The sequence below is a fragment of the Ceratosolen solmsi genome, unplaced genomic scaffold (genome assembly GCF_000503995.2).
Source record: "Ceratosolen solmsi marchali unplaced genomic scaffold, CerSol_1.0 scaffold7, whole genome shotgun sequence".
Lineage (NCBI taxonomy): Eukaryota > Metazoa > Arthropoda > Insecta > Hymenoptera > Agaonidae > Ceratosolen > Ceratosolen solmsi.
This window is the reverse complement of record NW_011948413.1, coordinates 7,774,811-7,791,065: the sequence shown is the minus strand read 5'-3', so window position 1 is coordinate 7,791,065 and position 16,255 is coordinate 7,774,811. Positions and strand designations below refer to the sequence as shown.

The window sequence follows — 16,255 nt, the reverse complement described above, 5'->3', positions numbered from 1 at the left end:
CGCCCCTCCACTATCTTACCCCAACACCCCCCCCTTCCCCCTTAAATATCGAATTTACCGTTTCGCCTCATTTTCTCTAAATTTCCCGTTTTCGTTACGTCATTTTACATCGGGCATTTTCTCGGCTCCACTTCTTAGACGAATTTTCTCTATATGTGCGTAACGAAAGGTACTGCAACAAGATTTACCTTGGCACATTTCATCGCCTTTATACCCAAGACAATTTCACTGAGGCTCTTCGCAACACCGTGAAAAATACTCGACAGCGATTTATTGTACATTATTACAGTCTGGTATGAATTTCACGCGATGCGCCTTTACGGGTTTTCAAAAAAAGATTAATGCTTTGGATTATGTCACGATGGTTAAAATAAACACGATCGAGCCTAAATAATAATATTATCGAGATCCGATTGATCGGCGAACAAGCAACAGCAAGAATGCGCTGATTTATGTCTGAAGTCAGTTTCCGCATTCGACGCGGCTAGGACCACTTTGTTGTTTATAATCTTCGATCTTCATCGTGTCGAAAATGAAAAGAAGCCGCTTAAATCCGGATCTCGGCCTATTCATTGGTTCGGGAGAGATGCTGCGATTGCACGTTTTGTTGGTATTTAAAATCGAAATAAATTTTAAACTATAAACATTGCACATGGCATGCGAAAAGAATGATGACGTGTGCTCTATTGCTTATGCCCAACAACAGCCATACGAATGGTATTTTAATGGACAATGGAATGGGAATATGTTATATTACTTAAGTTTACTTAAGTTAACGAATTTTCTTTCGAGCCTGTGCTTGTACTTTCTATTATTTGTAGCTTTAATTATTGTCACACGAACAATCAAAAATAAAAATATATCACGTTTTAAAGACGTGCGCGCTTTATCAAGAACACGTTATATGTTCATTCTTGATGATTCGGGATTAACGTGTTTACGAAACGATTACAAGTTGGAAGAAAAATATTTAATCTTATATTTTCTTTCTTTCCTTCTTTCATAATTTCACAAGTCTTTTGTCTCACAAAAGTATAATTTTTAATATTTATGGCTTCGCAGATTATACGAATTGCACAATTCGTATAATTTTCCGGATTATAAATGTGTTTTGATAAAATTTTTGACTTGACACGACAAAAGACAATCTCAATTCACACAAACATTTTTCGGTAATGCGTTGCACAATTGCATCTAACTGATATAAAAAATCGATAATCTTTTAATTGCCAATATTGCAAAAAAGCACAACGGCATAAAGCAATATCGATAAAATGTATTTGAAAAGTTGAAAAAAGGTTTGTATTGTGTTGTATGTAATCGTTTTGTCCTGCCATTATTACTAAATAAATTGTTCGAAAATTAACACTTTTTTTCCTATCCAAGTTCAAAGCACATTTTGTCTACATTTTCGCAATGCCCGAATTGAAAATTACAAATAGATTATCAGAATATTTGTAAAATTCTTTGGTAATCAATAGTCGAAAGATTATTCATTTTTATTTTCACCGAATGGAACAATTCATTTACCTTTAGCTTAAGTAATATCGCATTTATTATTCTTAATTAATAAAATTAAATGCATACGACTTTTCATCGTGCTAATAATTCATGAATATGAATGGAAAATAATAATTTTAATTACGACGAAATTAAAGAAAATATCTCTGGTTAGTATGTCGAGCAATAACACAAAGACAAGTATTCGGATCATTGATTTATTTAAATATTAAAAATTATCGAACGAATTTGAGATAATTCGAATAATTTTGAAATAATTCCAGTCTAGGTCTTTCACATCATTATTACACATGCAAAGAAAAAAAAAGTGAAAAGCGAATTTTAAACGAATCGAGGTGATTAGTCGCTGACTAATTTAATTTAATGAATCACTAAGTTTTTTTTTTTTATTTTGTGTTTTGCATACACTTTTAGTTTACGCTTAACCTATGTACTTATTTCCGTATGGCTCATGCAAAATTAGTTGGACAGATCAGCGCAGCAACAATTCTTCGAGTAATAAGGCTAATGTATTTTTATTTCGTGGATCGGGAAAATAATTCAAGCGATGTTTTAGTCGAGCTTAGCATGCACTTTGTGTAACGCTGTACATTATCGTGGATTAACGTTTAAAAAAAAAAAAAAAAAAAAAAAAAAAAAAAAAAAAAAAAAAAAATAGATAAATAAATAAATAAATAAATAGTTATGAAAATCTGGAACTTGTATAAAATTCAAAAAAAAAAAAAAAAAACAATCTACTTGTACGTTTTTCGGATTAGAATCATTCACAATTATCGTACATTAAAAAAATTAATCAACAACGGAGTTCATTTACTTGTGACACGATCATTTATATTTTTAATATTGAAAATTTAAGAGACATAAATTGTTTCTAAAAATGTACAAATTTTAAACGTGCGACTCTCCCGAGCTGATCATAATTTCATATGAATGGCTCGCTTATGCTTTTAGTAAAATTTTTAATAACCGAGGATTATAATATTTGACATGTAGACTTATCCCTATTTATTTTTGCTTGTGTTTTTATTTTTAAAGGAACGTGAATTTATCTCCATCATATCTTGGCATGGGAAAAACTTTATTTATTCGACGCTTTGATCTTCAAAATTTGATAGCCTGCTTTTATTTACTTTGTTTTTTTCTTACTTTTTTTTCTTTCTTTATTTTTCTTCCTCTTTTCTTCTTTCTTTGCAACATTTCATGGCACATCTCAGATCGTGGTTAGAGATAGCGTAAGTGCGCATTAATTCGCGATTTATTATTTCCCAGTGGCAGTCATTTTAGCTGGCAGTCATACGTGACACGATTTTATTTGCGTTTTGAATGTTGTAAAATATTTACCTGCGACATCCAAACGAAATTTGAAGCGTTCGTCTCTACGTTAGCTCTATAAATTTACGCAAAATGATTCGCTCGCGCTGCAAATGGATGACGAGTATTATTTTACTAAACGGATGTGTACCCTCCACTGTATGATTTTTAACGCAGTAACTTTAAAGTTTATCGTCTATAGCTTCTTTCGCGTTCTTTTTTTGATTATTTTTTGTTTTTTGTTGTTTTTCTTTTCTTTCTTTTTTTTTTTTTTTTTTTTTTTTTTTTAAATCATGTATCAATCGACATTTATCCTATTGGGATAATTTTTATTAAACGAACTTAAATACCAATAGGATAATATAAAAAATTGACAAATGTTATATTGCGTTAGAAAATGCTGTTCACCATTGAGAAAGAAAATGTTTAAAATTTACTGCCGCTGTTATGAGTTAATGAGTTATTTTTCTCCATTGTCTTCCCATAGTAGTAGAATTATGTCGGTATATAGCGGCTTATTAAAAGTATTAGTCAGTCGTATTAGTAAGTAACATAGACTATAGAAGTTAAAAAGGCTAAGAAATTTTAAGACTCGCGGACCATCGAATATATTACTATTTTGCACTATGGTTATTGTTGTATTAAATGGGAAAGGAGCGAGGGATTTATATTTCCTTGAGGAGATAAACGGAAAAAGATATGAATAAAGATAAATAAAGAATATTTATATATTCATATTTCATATATTTATTTATATATATATATATATATATATATATATATATATATTCTACTAAAGATTATGCAAAATTTTCTTCTCTTATGCCTCAATGTATACTCGCAAATTTTCTGCTACGATCGCGAGTCTCGTGTCTCGACGTCTGTTTTGGGCCCATCGAGAAAAGCGTACGTACGTACACGTACCACCAACGCGCTCTCTTTTTACTTCTCGCATTCGCACTCCAATAGCTTTTAGGAACGTAAAGCATTGGTTAAACGCATATCCAGGTAAACGTAGGTGGTATCCCCATTAGTCCTTATTCGACATTTAAATTTCAAACGAAATGGCGCATTATTGACGTTAATGTAACTTTAACTTAACCGCGTTAAATGAATTATGTACGTCGGGAAATTATTGGCGTTCCTTCGTGATAATATGGGAAAGAAAACGTGAATTGTTGATCTAAATGAAATATTCAAATCGCCGTTAAAATCGCATCAACGTTACACGTTCAATATTTATTTATTTCTATTTAAAATTTTCAAAGTTTCAACAACCTGCGGTCTCCAAATTCACTTTACAATCGCAAATAAAGTTAATTGTAGAAATCATATCAATAAATAATAACTGATAAACGAGTCGTCTAATTTTCTGCTCGGAGTTTTATAAATTAATTCAGTGGTCATTAAAATTTATTGTCTATTGTATTCCGATTAACTGTGCATTAGAAAAAGCGTATTATTGATTATATGGGACGTTTGTCGTATGCTTAAACAGGAAAAATAAGGATTTTCGAGGTCAGTTTATTGGCGAGCTTATTTGTTTAACGTTTGCTGTAAATGTAAAAATTGTATCACGTAGCCGTTCGCCCGGCAAAAACAAAAACAAAAACAAAAAGAAAAACAAAAACAAAAAGAAAAACAAAAATAAAAAAAAAAAAGAAAAAGGAAAAGAAAATTACATTTTAATTAACGTAAAAATAATAAAATAAGCTATTTTAATGAAATAACAAGCGCGAATATTTGGAATAACAATGTTTCGGGAAGCTGCATTTGATTACTGAATTAATCAATATAATCAATATTTACCACGAGTGAATCGGGAAACTTGTAATGCACAAGAGCTAGACCTAATTGCAAAAGCCTCAAACAAAATTAATCAATAGACGGCATCAAATGCATAAATTCGAGCCTTAGGCGTATATTTAGAAACACAATGCGAGAAATATCGCGAGCGCGCGTAACTAAAAATTCCGTAGAGGCGCTACAACTGGATGCTGCCTCTGCCTCTGCCTCTCGAAACGCGCTCGTACAGCATACGATTTGCGCAACACGTCGTTACGAGGCTCCTAAGAAGTGGCGAGAGCGACAGAGCTAGAGAGAAGGTAACCATCATCGAGTAGCAGCCGAGAATAATAGGGCGCTGATCGTGGTAGCGCATCCTCGGCCTCGCTCGCCCACTACTACTACTACTACTACTACTACTACTACTACTACTACTATTACTACTACTATTACTACTATCACTACTACTACTCTACCCAATCCTCCGTGGTGGTATTATACGATTGCGCAATTCGCGCCACCGCGTACGTATCGTCCGGAGGTCCGCGGTTGCGCGCGAAGACGAGTCGACGAACTCGCGGCAGTCGCAGTAGCCGAGGGCAGCTCGCGCTATTCGCAGGTGAAAGCCGCGCCGAGGCCATTTTAAGGCGACGCACACAACGGCGCACCACGACCGATCGTACATGTGAAGGTTGAAAGAGTCTGCCTGCGCTGGCTGTTTCGGGGCGAAACTCGTGAATGGCGGCTTCCCTCCTCCTACTACCACCACCACCACCACCGCCCTCCCTCCTGCCGCCATTTTCATTAATAAAGCTAATTGAAGGCATTTGTAACGAGCGCGTTGCAGCAGCTCCACGTAGTAATGTACACTGGCATTATGTAAATAAGCGAGTAATATCGCACGGCGATGTTTTTAATTTAGTTTCTTAACTGGGCTACGCGAATGCGCCTTTCAATTCGTTTGCCAGTTGCTATTGAATAATGACGCTAGCAAGGCATTATCGTACCCTTAAAAAGGTCACTTGGATGTAAAGTGCCCTCGGTTGAGGGGGCGACGGTGAGGGGAGTGGGGATGGGATGGGACAGACGGGATAAATAAAGCCTCGCATGCGGTATTGATAAGCTGTCAATAATAAGCATGTCGGACGCGATGCTCGTCGTGGTTTTAATTATAAGCTTAAAGGGCCGCGGAATATGTATTAATAAATATTGGGATTTTAATTAGTTGTGGACAAGGCGGTTGTCTGACGGGGCGATGCAATTTGCGCGATTTAAAAATTTCTCATTCCCCGCAACAACAATTGAAAATAATTATTTCACATGCTCGGCTCTGCGAAAGTTTCCAGCGGTTTTCACCGTAGATGAATGCGCGACCGTACTTTTCAAACAAACTCCTTATAAGCGGGGTGTGTGTGGTGGGGGGGGGGGGGGGGGGGGGGGGGGGGGGGGAGAGGAGAAACACGAAAACAAGCTGAGGTAATTAGAATAATTGAATTAAATAATTATTTTACGTGCTCAACATACTAAATCCGGGAAAGTTTCCAGCAGTTTTCTCGGCATATGTCCGACCGACCATCTTGCCGTTCAAAGCAAGGTACAATTGAATTTTTCTCTCTTGCGGAATTAGTAGAGAAAATTCGTGTATAAAATGTTATTAGCGAACATACTCACGCACGCAGCCATTCTGCAAATTTTATATTCTTAACACTTGCGCTTTTTTCCGACATTGCGACCCCAGAGACGAATTGTGATTGCAACATCGGCAGCCGAGGACAACATCATCAAATCATCGATCAATTTCATCATTTTCTCGCTAATTAATCTCGAATCAATTTTGTATATATTCTTGTTGCGAATTAGAAAAAGCGCGTTGACCGAGAGTTGAACGAGCGTTGAACGAGCGTTGAACGAGCGTTGAACGAACGTCGTTACATCCCGAGCTCCTTGTAATTTCTTTCTCTCTTTTATCAATCATCCTTGGGGACGTTGCTCCCAAGTTCCGATCCAAAGGACAACATTATTCGGGACAACCAAATAGTCATAAAACCTTCGGTAATTAACGCGTCCGAGATCCCGGCAAATCGATCGATCGATCCATCCATCTACGCGTTTTCGTAAAAAATCAAGGTAATGGTTGGTGCTCATTCGTCGATGGAGATCAATTGCGAACGAGGCTTCAGACTGGTATCGTCGTTCTCTTTCTCTCTGCTGGTTAGGGTTTTACGAGGCGAACGACTCCGTAAGCTGGCGCCTCTGGTGTCGGTCGCTCCAACTTCTCGCCCACGGACGAGACTACGGCGGGCTAATGTCAAAACGTATACTAAGAACGCATCGGTGTGTGCGCGCGCGCGCGCGCGCACGTATGCGAGCGCCAGTTGAACTTTCCAAAGTTAGCACGAGTATGTACACGGGCAGTTTTAATTGTTGGCTCTTTAATTTGGTCATACTCACTGATAACTTTATAAGCGGATGATCTGATTCACTTATTTAATTAGTGCCCTTCTTTTGCAATTAACATTTTCATTACTGCTGCTGCTGCTGCTGCTGCTGCTGCTGCTGCTGCTGCTGCTGCTGCTACTAATGCTATTGTTATTATTATTTATATTAAATTTATTTAGGAATAAAGCCGACGTAATGAAGTATAACTACTGGCAAAATTAAAGTACGTATTATATCGAAACGGACGATTAAAATTTTTTATTAAATATACTAATAATTTGATTGCCTTACCGAGGTCGTCACACGCTATTATTTATTCAAACGTAAGCTACTGTTTATTTGTTGTAAAATTACGATCGCATACCGCAAATATGCAATAAACTTCATACGGGATGTGCAATATTAGATTTTCCTGTGTATGATATCAAATCATAAAATTATTCATTCGTGCGCTTCATACGTAAGAAAGGTAAATTTATAATTTTACAGATATATTTGGAAAATTGAAATATTCCTTAGAGCGCGAAAATATTATCTTTATTAGTAGATTACACATAGTAAAATTTGTAATATTCTCCATTGAAATATGCTTTAAAATACATAATCAATCATATTGATGAAATTCAGATATTATAACGCTAATGCGTTTAATCTCTACAAATTGAATCTCAAAGAAATATTTATTTAGAATGGAATTACTAGTTGTTTGAAAATATTTAAAAATCATTAAAATTATACGGAAGCTTATATTTAATCCAATAAATTTAATACAAATACTTTAAACGGCGAAATATCCCTCCTCTTCGCCACAAGTCTTTAACTAGAATTTGCTGTATTAAGTATATTTGCAAATTCTAAATTAAGAAAACGAAAAGTGAGATGGAAGCGGATAGAAATTCTCGGGTTTTAACCTTAATAATTTCTTTGAACGCTCGTTGTATAATAGACAAGCACCCTCTTCCATTCCTTCTCTCTCTCTCTCTCTCTCTCTCTCTCTCTCTCTCTCTCTCTCTCACTCTCACTCTCACTATCCTTCCTTTCTTCATTTTTTCTTTTAAATTTTGATCTCTTTCCCATTAGATTTACAAAAAATTTAGAAAAAATAAAGCCAGTCGATTTACAATTCTTGAAAAATCAATATTCTCGGCGATCCTCTAAGAGACCGAAGGTTAAAAGAATTTAAATTAAGATGATATTATTATATACTTTAATAGAGTTTTCATTACACAAAATCCTTATGTACCTGTTTAAGTATTTGATTATCTACAACCTTGTCTTAAAATTCCGATATAAATTTTCCACGGATTTTCATGAAATTGAAATTTCATTTGGTTAGCAAATGCGACTTTCTTCCTTCATCGAGTTCATTGTCATTAATAATGACTTTGGCAACATTCACGTTCGAATGTTCGTACATTTAATGCGTCTCCTTTGCTCAAATTCGCATTTACAAACACGCTTTAAATTATGAATTTCTTTGCACATATTATGCCTACGCTCATTTTAAGTTTAATTTGACATTTTTATCATTAAACCTATACCGATTGGCTATACTCTGACGACGGAGATTTATTTGAAATGTGATTTACACTTGGCATGTATACTATGCGTATATACGAAATTACAAGTAAACTGATATTCTTGTTAAATAAAAAATCTTGAAGCAAGAAGCAAAATCATAAGGTAATATCCAAGCCCAGTGAAATATAAGAAGATTTATAAAGTAATTAAGAATGTATCATGAGATTGTAAATAATTTTTCAAGTACAGGTCATGTTGATTATTTAATTATAAATAACAGTAACCATAGCCGTAGACCGACAGTAAGATTCACAAAGAAGCCTAGCCAGTCAATAAAACACACTTTATTGAAAAACCAACTTTCGGTCTTGTAAAAACGTGATTAATTTTCATTATTGAATGAACATTATTTATGTTTCCATGAATAATCGAAGAATTTAATTAAGCGCGATGAAATGGAAAAAAAAGCAGAAAAAAAAGAAGAAATAAATGCTTAACGTTGACTCAATGTAATAGAGCAAATGCACATTTTATTAATATAAACTCTCGATCCCGTCCTCTATCCCCCTCCTGCTCGCACAATGGCGCACACATACTCTCTCTCTCTCTCTCTCTCTATCTATCTATCTCTCAATCGTATTATGGCCGGTTGTTATTTTCTCGGCAAGCAGTGGCGATACTTTTTCAAAGTTTCTTACGGGGCTCGGAGCGCACGCCGCCGTCAGCAATGCAAAGTTCGAGTCGTCGAATTGCTTATGTATCAACAGTGGTCTCTCCTAGTCATACTAATGAACTTTTAAAAAACTCGTTACCTCGCTCGGCCACTCTCACAAAAAATCAAAAAATCAAGAAATCAAAAAACCAACAAACCAACAAACCAAATAACCAACAAATCAACAAACCAAAAATCAACAAACATATAAGTGCAGCGAATGAACAGCCGACCGACTCTTACCTACCCAATGCGAGTGTGTTGCACTCGTCGATTTTTACGCTCGGAGCATTCGGGACCCAATCGAGTCGCCGTTGCGACATACGCACGCGCCTATTTCGCGTAATCACCGGCAACGGCTTTTGCGATAAAACGACGTTTCGGTAAGTATTGGATTAGCCTTCACTTGGCTACACACACACGCGCACACACGCACACACACGCACTCGAACTCGCTTTCGTAATTCACTTACGGCGGCTGTGCGCTACTTAATAAACATTTACGGCTATAGCGTCGTTCGAGCGAGATTATGAATGCGTGTGGGCACGGGGGTCTCGCGAGTCGACGTCTCCCGTTTAACGCGTTCCGAGGGAAAATCGAGACCGCAAGAAAGCGTTGTAACGGCTGTTTTAGCGAAACCAGTTAAAAGCCAAGTTTTAACGAGCACGGTGGTGACTCCTGGTTCGAGAGTCCAGGTTCGTGAAAAGATGGTCCATGGTGGTGTACTCACCGAGGCGCGCGATCGCCAGGAGCAGAATCACGGTCCTTAGGGCTGACTTCATCATGGTGAATCAATCCTTCGGGTTCTTTCTCTCCACCTCTCTATCTCTTTCTTTTTCTTTTTCTTTTCTCTCTCTCTCTCTCTCTCTCTCTCTCTCTCTCTCTCTCTCTCTCTCTCTCTCTCTTCGGGGATTGTCCCTCGCGTCAGCGACTCAGGCACGAGGAAAATTCATTAGCAGCTTCTTCGCGCACTCCCGTAAAATCCACCACAAACAATAACGGCGACACACCGATCGTATCGCTCCTCCAAATGGAGACGACTGTCTCCTACTCCGCTGTCTTCCGCTCAGGCGCCAAGTGCAGCAACAAATTACAACAAACAAACAAAACGGAAAGAACAAACTTGACTCCCTTCTGCCGTCTACTCTGCGGCGCGGATCACCTCATCTCCGGCGGGGCACCGCTTGATCGTTGCGCGGAGGCGCCTCGGCTTCACGCGCACCGGCCACCAGCCTCATCGATTCTCTCGTTCTCCAGCACTGACCCGTTACGAGAGGCCCAACGACATATCACAGCACACGCCACAGAATCAACAACCGCACACACTCGTGGACGATAAACGATGGATAAAACACGCTCTCCTCGACGAATGTGTTTCAGCAGCTGGTGCTCTATAAGCGCGCACTTGTCTCTCTCTCTCTCTCTCTTCAGCACACGCGTTCGACTCGGGGGAAAAATGCGCTAGAGGCTCTCGTGTACGCAATTGCTAAAGTCGCTTGCGCACCTCTCAACGGCCGCGCGCCAACTGAAAGCAGGGACGCGCCGCGCCAAGGAAGCCCCCCACCGGGTACCGCGCGCGCGCCGGAACCTAAGTCCCCTTCCCCCGGCCGACCATCACGCTCGCGCCCACTACCACCGAGCCAAACGCACACACGGACGCACTCACTCGCGCAGTAAGATAGACAGAGACAGATAGACAGAGACAGAGAGAGAGAGAGAGAGAGAGAGAGAGAGCGAGAAAGACGAGTATACGCGCGCGCGCTCCCTTGCCCCCTACCCGCGCCCCTGCTCGAGCCCGAGCAAGCCCGCGACTCAGCCGTCGTCGACCCCTACTCCGGGCACAACTCGACTCCTCTCCCCGCCCCGGTCGGTCGAGCCGTGCCTTTTTTCAAACCGTATGCAGCTCGTCGATGGTACGTTACGCCGCGCCGTAGAGCGAGAGCAAGAGATCAAGGGACTCGCACAATGGCTCCAACGGACGACTCGCGGGATAATATAGCGATATTATAGCGGCCGGCTTATCTCAATTTCCGCCCCGTTTGCAAGTTCCAGGTTCATTATTTTCTAGAGGCAACCACTATGTCGCCGCGCATTTTCCCGAGGAGGTTGCGCGATTACTACGAGCCCGACACTGTCACTCATCGGGCCAAAGTGCGCACTTGTCGGTCCCATCGCACTTTCTCCAACGAGGCAGCGAGCCACATTTTAGTTTCCCAACTCGAGCCCAGGGATTACGAATACCCCGGCTACACCGCATTGTTAATAACGATATTAAATCTTTCGTTTAATGCGGGGATATTATTTTCAAGGAGAAGCTTAGAGTCACGGCGGCGCACAAGACCTAAAGGTGGATAAATTTACGTGTTGGCCGAATTTCCACGTTTCATCTACGTGTTCTAAACAACTATAATTCTACACTGCAGCGCAATAGTAATTACTGCTAGTCGGGTCGTGGCATTGGTCAGATAACTTTCCAAATTTCACGTATACTATTTTAAGCGATTTTGTTTATTTTTTAGCGTCGAATCACAATAACCGCTCATTTCTCCGGACTTTTACTCAAGAGTAATCATTCCGTATCTCTTGTTAGCTCGTGGATTTGATGCCGAGAGAGCAGGAGAGGTGAGAATGGGCATTCGAATAACGGTCACCTATCCTGGCTCATGCAGGATACCCCGAACACTCGCGACGATCGATCGATCGTTCGAAAGATAAAAAACAACAAAAAGCAACAACAATAACAAAAAACAAAAAAAAAAAAAAAAAAAAAAAAAAAAAAAAAAAATATGAGAAAATTGAAAAAATTGCACTTCAAAGTACGAGGAATCGTCGAGACAAATTCGATTATTACGCTCCCATAATCCATAATCGAGATCTTCTAATCGTCCGAGAAGAATAGCAAAGATCCTTCGATCGACCAAACTCCTAGGCTGAAAGGAAAAAGTCGGTGCTCTAGTTTATCTGTGCGAGAAACGGATTACAATCTCAAAAACTTTATAGCCATTTGAATCGTTCAAGGAGACATTCGACACGAGCTCCTCCATTACCGCTTCGTTACGAAAATCATTCACTCCGGCTCGCTTCGACATTATCCTTAACAACGGTTCTGTTTTATCTTCAACTATTCGATTAATAGATAAAAATTTTATATGACAATTGAGTGGAATTATATGGTTGTTGGTTCGTCTGGACATAAGACTGGACTTTTTATATTGGACGGCTGTAAAATTAGCGGTCACATTATTATCAGAGCTGACATATATGCTCTAATAATGATAATAATCGAGTTTTCCGATCGATATCCGTTCGCTCGGACACATTCGATCCATATTGTCGACGATAAGTCACCAGTTTGGATGCAAAAAGAATGAAGGAAAAAGACAAAAAGCCAAAGAGCACTTGGTGATTATGCACTTTATTTGGAAGCACATTTGTCGGATATAAATGGAAAGTAGTAAATTGAAGATTCAGGGTCTCCGGGGCGTAGCTATCGACAGGAGGTCGAAGCCCGGCGTAACTTAAGGCTTTCCAAGTTCGCCAGTGTGAAGTCTCCTGAAGAGGTAAAGGAGCGGAGCAGGAAACGCGCGGGAGAGCGCGACGGCGGCGCCCGCGAAAACGAGAAAGAGATGGCGATGTCGAACGAAGGAGAGAGCGGCAGAAATAAGAGGAGAAGGAATAGACGGCGAAGAGTGGGAACAGCAAGAGAGGAGAGAATGGCTCGGGGCTTCAACGGTGAGAGGGAGAGGAGCGAAGGGGGGAAGGGAACGTAGGTCGACGATGGTGACGGTAGTTTGCCCCCACCGACTGAAGTATCCCTACGGCAGGTGGGTCTCTCTCTCTCTCTCTCTCTCTCTCTCTCTCTCTATCTATCTATCTATCTTTTACTGCTGCTCTCTCGTTCGCTCGCTTCTTGGCTTCTATTTTGCCTGGAGCCAAGTTTGTTGGAACCCGCAGGGACCACTGACCGTTTTTGACCGTCTGCCTGCTTACCTGCGCGCTTGTCCGCGCCAACTTTTCAGTTCTCGAAAATGTTTTCCTCCTCCTCTTTCTTCTCCTATGCCGCCGCGTTTCCCCGCGAGACGAAAACCTGACGCGCCACTTCTACTTTTTTCACATTCAATGCCAAAAAGCAAGACAAAGATGATGGAATTCCGTTACAAGCCACTCTCGGAGAGGTCAACAGTTTTATTCGCTTCTCTCTGCTCGGCACGAAATTTCGTGCGGGGAGGTTGGTAATATCGCCCTACCGAACGCTCATTCCTCGCACTCGTTCGTACCATCGGAATAATTAGCATTCGCGAGGGCGCGAGTCGTCGCGCGAGAGTTACGTGCTCGCGAGCGATCAAGTGCTCCCGCTACGAACGATTAATGCTTGTGTATTTGAATTGTTGTGAGCTGGGTGGGGTGTGTGTGGTGCAGCGTGGGTAGAGGGGGGAAGGGCGCGGAGAGGGGGACTTCAATGGAGAATAAGGTATGAATGACCTCGCGGGAATTTTATGATTCATAAAAGTTATTTATTGGAGTGCGTTGCAGCTCGTTTATGGATGCTTAATTCCTTCCAGGCCAAGTCCGGCTTATACCTACTCGAGGACTAGCAGAGGATGGAGGAGAATGCCTTTTGAAAGAAAGTCGTTTCTTCGCTCCATACCAAAGAGCCAAAATAGGACCCTTCCCGGGCTTGGCTGCACCTCACCTTTTTATAACTCCATTGCGTTCTACATTTCTTTAAATGCGCACGCGCGCGAATAAATTACTCGAATGCAAGGAATTGTGCCGAAATCACTCGATGATATCATGGATAATATGGAAGAAAAAATCGAGACGTCATTGGTTACAGTAATTCACGCCCGTCGTAGACTCTCCTCCCTTCATACCACTCGCTACGCATTCGTGTCGCTCGCTATTGTCGTTGATGTAATTTAAGTTAATGTTTATTAATTACTTTGTTTATTGTAAGCCAATAGCTCGAAATTGTTTGCAATTTCATCAGATTGTTTTGCGATAACGAGTAAGTAAGCAGTAGCGTTGTAAGCAAATGACAAAGCCAATGATAAATCACCGGCAATATTAATATTTTCATAACTTATAACTTAATCGTGTGTATTTCGGATTGTATTTGCTCGAAAGTGGCTGGATGCAATGTTAAAAAATTTGTGCTTCGTATTTGACAAATTCGACGACCGTCGAAAGCAAAGCTGTGGAGTGGCTCGAATGGCAAATAAGACAATAAAGAAAATAAGTTTTCTTTTACCATCATTGAATAATTTTTCTGCTCCTCGTCTCCAGCCCCCCCCCCTCTCGCGCCACTTCCGCATTGGCTAATAAATCTTTTGGTCGTCAAGTCGTAAATTTCTCGCTAAAACGGTAAAAAGTGTCGCCGCACTTTTCCCGCACTTTTTCTCAAAGAGCCCTTCCAACACGTCCTGCGACAAGTATACACACACACACACACACACACACACACACACACACATATGTATGTGTGTATGTGTATATACAGCCTTTGGCCGCGAAATTGCTTATCAGAGCGCTTCAGGTAATTTATCGACAATCATCCATAACTAAGAGTAAGCCAAGCACGCGCTCGAGCCAATGCTCGATCCCCCAGTTTGTATTAAATCTCGGGCAAGTGAGAGTCGGACGCGGACAAAGGACTCCTCGTTATAAGCAGCTACCGAAAAAAAGTTTCAACTATAGAGGATAAGCCGTGGAAGGAGCGGCAGCTGATCAGCATAAAAGTTGAATAAATCGCTGAGGCGATCGAGCGATTGGGCCGGGCGCAGCATCCGCAGCCATCCGAAAGTCGGCCTGGCGACGCTCGACCGAATTTCCGAGCCGATACTGCCGTGACTGCCGCTCCTCCCTCATTTTTCAGGTACATGCGTCCTGCGTGCCCAGGCGATCGGCAGGTTCTTTCTCCTCGGGCCGCTCGGACGCTGCTGCGAGGGGCTACGCGCACCTGCCGTGCCTCTTGTTTTCTTATTTCCTCGTTTTCTCGCTTTCACGCCGCGTCATTCGTCGTTTTCTCCGCAGGCTCGCCCCTCTCACTTATCCTGGCCGCATGAACATAACGCATTAACATGGCCACTGTGCGCGGCACGTGTGTGCGCGACACCGACTTGACCGTTGTTGGTGTGCGTGGCACTTCCTGCGCAGCATAAGCGTTCGACTTTCGTGTGCTTCCTTTTTGACAGCGCGGCGAGCGACTCGTCCTGGGCTTTCGTATCACGGATTTGCTTTCGTCCCTTCGGCTTTGTACGGCCATTGCTCGATAGGTTATTATTTGCAAAAGGGGAATGCGATTAATAATGCATAAAGCGAGCGCCCGACGCGTAGACGCGAAATAGTTGCGCGGCCGAGCCGAGCGATGACAATAATCCGAGGATTAAGCGGCTACGCGTCTCTCCCCTCTTGATTTCCTATAGATTCTTCCAATTTTCGTCCCCTCGAAAATGTCATCGAGTTGTTTGCGATTGCAGCGCACGCGCCTTGAAAAATATGTGCGTTCCCACCTATTTTTACTGCAAGGATTTCATGTAAAATCATGTATCGTATAGAGTATGTATTTCTTTATAACATGCCGGCGGACTTTCTGTGACAGAAATGCAATTGCAATTTTACGGATGTTAGTTCGAGGTCAAATACTGCAAATACAGCGTTAAAGAAGAAAATTTTAAATATTTATTGTATTGTGTTGGGGTAATGAATGTGTCTTTAATGGCTATTTTCAATAAAAATCGAGTGTTATGGCACGTGACCCACGGCCATATAATAATTCATTGGTTTTGTAATTCATCTCATCGCTCATTCGATTGCTTAAATTACGCGCACGATGTATCAGTCAGCAGAAAATGTTGTTCGTCAAGCAATTCGAAGGATATATTTAAAAAGATGAAAAAAAAAAGAAGAAAAAAAAAAGAAAATAAAAACGAAGAAAAGCTCTTTGGGCTCCCCTTGGAATGCCG

General features: G+C 40.7%; 1 protein-coding gene across 2 annotated transcripts in view; it reads right to left on the bottom strand.

Annotated features, from left to right (window-relative positions):
- Positions 1–10,093, bottom strand: part of ed (hemicentin protein echinoid) — a 50,444-nt gene extending 40,351 nt beyond the window's left edge. For both annotated transcript variants that reach the window (XM_011506123.1, XM_011506124.1), the window contains exon 1: positions 10,021–10,093. In XM_011506123.1, coding sequence (XP_011504425.1) covers positions 10,021–10,075 — 55 coding nt within the window. In that variant the 5' untranslated portion in view covers positions 10,076–10,093. The remainder of the gene's footprint in view (positions 1–10,020) is intronic.
- Positions 10,094–16,255: the final 6,162 nt, after the last annotated feature.